The 3123-nt window shown below is 43.5% G+C and overlaps 1 protein-coding gene across 1 annotated transcript in view; it reads right to left on the minus strand.

The window, feature by feature from the left end:
- Window positions 1-1987: 1987 nt before the first annotated feature.
- The window catches only part of asb12b (ankyrin repeat and SOCS box-containing 12b), a 5864-nt gene continuing 4728 nt past the window's right edge, over window positions 1988-3123 (minus strand). The window contains exons 2-3 of the mRNA XM_061927831.2: window positions 2791-3123; window positions 1988-2726 (exon numbers count right to left, since the gene is read on the minus strand). The exon at window positions 2791-3123 is cut by the window's right edge and continues 196 nt beyond it. Coding sequence (XP_061783815.1) covers window positions 2575-2726; window positions 2791-3123 — 485 coding nt within the window. The 3' untranslated portion in view covers window positions 1988-2574. The remainder of the gene's footprint in view (window positions 2727-2790) is intronic.

Consider the following 3123-nt stretch of genomic DNA (forward strand, 5'->3'; position numbering starts at 1 on the left):
TGGCGGTAATGCCAAGCTCGGTTTGCAACCACCGTGAAACAACAAAGAAGAAGAAGCCATTTTGTTTCTTCATTATCCATCCATCCATCCATCCATTTTCTACCGCTTATTCCCTTCGGGGTCGCGGGTGGCGCTGGAGCCTATCTCAGCTACAATCGGGCGGAAGGCGGGGTACACCCTGGACAAGTCGCCACTTCATCGCAGGGCCAACACAGATAGACAGACAACATTCACACTCACATCCACACACTAGGGCCAATTTAGTGTTGCCAATCAACCTATCCCCAGGTGCATGTCTTTGGAGGTGGGAGGAAGCCGGAGTACCCGGAGGGAACCCACGCAATCAATTCGAGATTTAATACGATTTTCGATACATAATCAGTACTTTTTCAATAACATTGTGTGCCAGTTCTATGATGAACTACATTCCTCCCTAGAATAGAAAAACAGCTTTGATAAATTGTTGTATCACTTACTTATCTGTACAGCAAATATGGGTGTCTACTTGAACAATAGGATTTGTCTGGCTGGAAAAGACAGATTAAAAAAAAAAATAAGAAGAAGAAGCATCGCGATTAATTTGAAAATCTATTTTTTGTGACACTCCTAATAATCTTGGTTTAAAATGTGTGCTACAATGTGCTCTACAAACATTTCCCCCTTGCAGCATCGCATCCATTGTTGAGCCTTCAAGAAGCTTTGTTTGTAAGTATATCTAATTTATTACATTTGTCCAGTTCATTGAGTGTGTATATTTCTTAGAATATATAAGCTAATGCAAAAAGCTAGCATTCCAGTCTGTATGCAACATAAATGCTTATATTGCTATGTATTTTGACCTAATGTAAACATTGATCACTCGTTTTTTAACCGTAAGAGCATTTTTTTTTAGTATGTCACTATACAAAGAGTGTTATGGCGTGGCGTACACTCTGTGACAAAGACCAAAATAAACAGCCTCCCACCTCCAAAGACATGCACCTGGGGATAGGTTGATTGGCAACACTAAATTGGCCCTAGTGTGTGAATGTGAGTGTGAATGTTGTCTATCTATCTGTGTTGGCCCTGCGATGAGGTGGCGACTTGTCCAGGGTGTACCCCACTTTCCGCCCGATTGTAGCTGAGATAGGCTCCAGCACCCCCCGCGACCCCGAAAGGGATAAGCGGTAGAAATGGATGGATGGATGGATATATATATAGAGATATATATATATATATACCGCATTTTCCGCACTATAAGGCGCACCTTCAATGAATGGCCTATTTTAAAACTTTGTTCATATATAAGGCGCACCGCATTATAAGGCGCATAGAATAGACGTTACAGTAGAGGCTGGGGTTACGTTTTGCATCCCATAGTTGCGAGACCTGTTGTGGCTCAATATTGGTCCATATATAAGGCGCACCGGATTACAAGGCGCACTGTCAGCTTTTGAGAAAATTGGAGGTTTTTAGGTGCGCCTTATAATGCGGAAAATACGGTATATATATTAGTGCGATGATGTCACATTATCGATGGGAAAATGCATTTTTAGACAATCTGATTTGCCTTAGCGCAGTGGTTTTTTAACCTTGTTGGAGGTACCGAACCCCACTAGTTCCATATGCGCATTCACTGAACCCTTCTTTAGTGAAAAATAAAATGTTTTTTTTTTTCAAATTCAAAAAAAAGTTATATGATTGTTTACTGGTGCACAAAATGAACCGTGCATGAACATCACCTTGTTCAAAGAACAAAACCAACACTGCATGTACTCACAACAAATTACACACCTGCAAATCAGTTTGACTTCTGCTGTTGCCGTATCCGTAATATGCCGATAGGGAGAAGTTTTTATGTACACGATGAGTCGGGTGTGTCTTGACCTCCGCGGCGGAGGCTTTGCGAACCCCTGAGGCCGACTCACCGAACCCCTAGGGTTCTATCGAACCCAGGTTAAGAACCACTGTCTTAGCGGCTAGGAGACACCGAGAGTAACAAGCGGTAGAAAATTGATTACAAAGGACAGATTTTGAAAAATAATAATAATAATTTTTAATAAAATGTTTAACTTGGGACTGTCCGTATCCAGCCCGCGGGCCGTAGTTTGGGGACCCCTGGTCTAAGTCATCATTCACTTTTCAACGCCAAGGACCGGTGTTTAGCTATCTGTCAGTCCGTGCAGCCACGTAGGCAAGGGACAGAATAAGTAGTGACAGTGTGTGTGCGTGTTGGCAAGGCGGCTGAAAATGAGGACATTTCAGCTAGTTGTTGTTGTTTTGGCGTTGTTATTAAATAGAAAGTTGATCCATCACCCTCTTGTTATGTCTGTTTGATATTATAACAATTGTTTGTCTTTTGTCGAAGCCGGAACCCATTCTTCATGTTTATATTGTTTCTTATGAAGACATTTCGTTTTTATTTACGAACCCTGCTCAAGAATCAATTAGGTTTATAAATCGAGGTTCCACTGAACTTTTGATGTGTTTTTTCATAATAATATTTTTAGATTGTGCGACGGGCAACTAAAAATGTAGCTGCATGCCGCACTGTGGACTCCCCTAACGAATCGTCATATTGGTTTGGTTCTGCTGCTAGCTGGAGCAGCAGGTGAGCTCATAGGGGATGTGCTTCAGGTAGTTCCTCAGGATGAGAGGAATGTCCAAACTGTCAATGGCAGGCTCTTTGAAGAAAAGCTGTCCTCGAATCGCGAGGCGAGTCTGCGACATCAGAGTTTTGGGGCAAACTGAAGCAGAGAAAAAGGCAGTTAGACAAATTGTGTGTGACCAACTTCATCATGAAGGTCTCACCTCTTTCTTTGAGCAGCAGGACCAATGCTTCATTCTGCTTGGTGGTCTTGTCAATGATAAGCGTGGGTAGATACACATCTGCTCCAAAGTCTATGAGAAGCTGTATGTACTCCACCCCGCAGCCGTAACGCATACACACCTCCAGGACCGTCTTTGGCTGCTTGATCCGAGCCAGCATCTTCTCATCCGTGCAGTTGTAGTTGGGGTTGGCTCCGTGGAGGAGGAGGAGCTTAAAGCAGTCCAGGTGTCCATACACCGCTGAGATGTACAGAGGCCCTCTGCAGGCTGTGGCATTGCTCGCCCACTCGGGTACTTTGGGTCGGACGTCCACCT

Source organism: Nerophis lumbriciformis, linkage group LG35, assembly GCF_033978685.3.
Source record: "Nerophis lumbriciformis linkage group LG35, RoL_Nlum_v2.1, whole genome shotgun sequence".
Classification (NCBI taxonomy): domain Eukaryota; kingdom Metazoa; phylum Chordata; class Actinopteri; order Syngnathiformes; family Syngnathidae; genus Nerophis; species Nerophis lumbriciformis.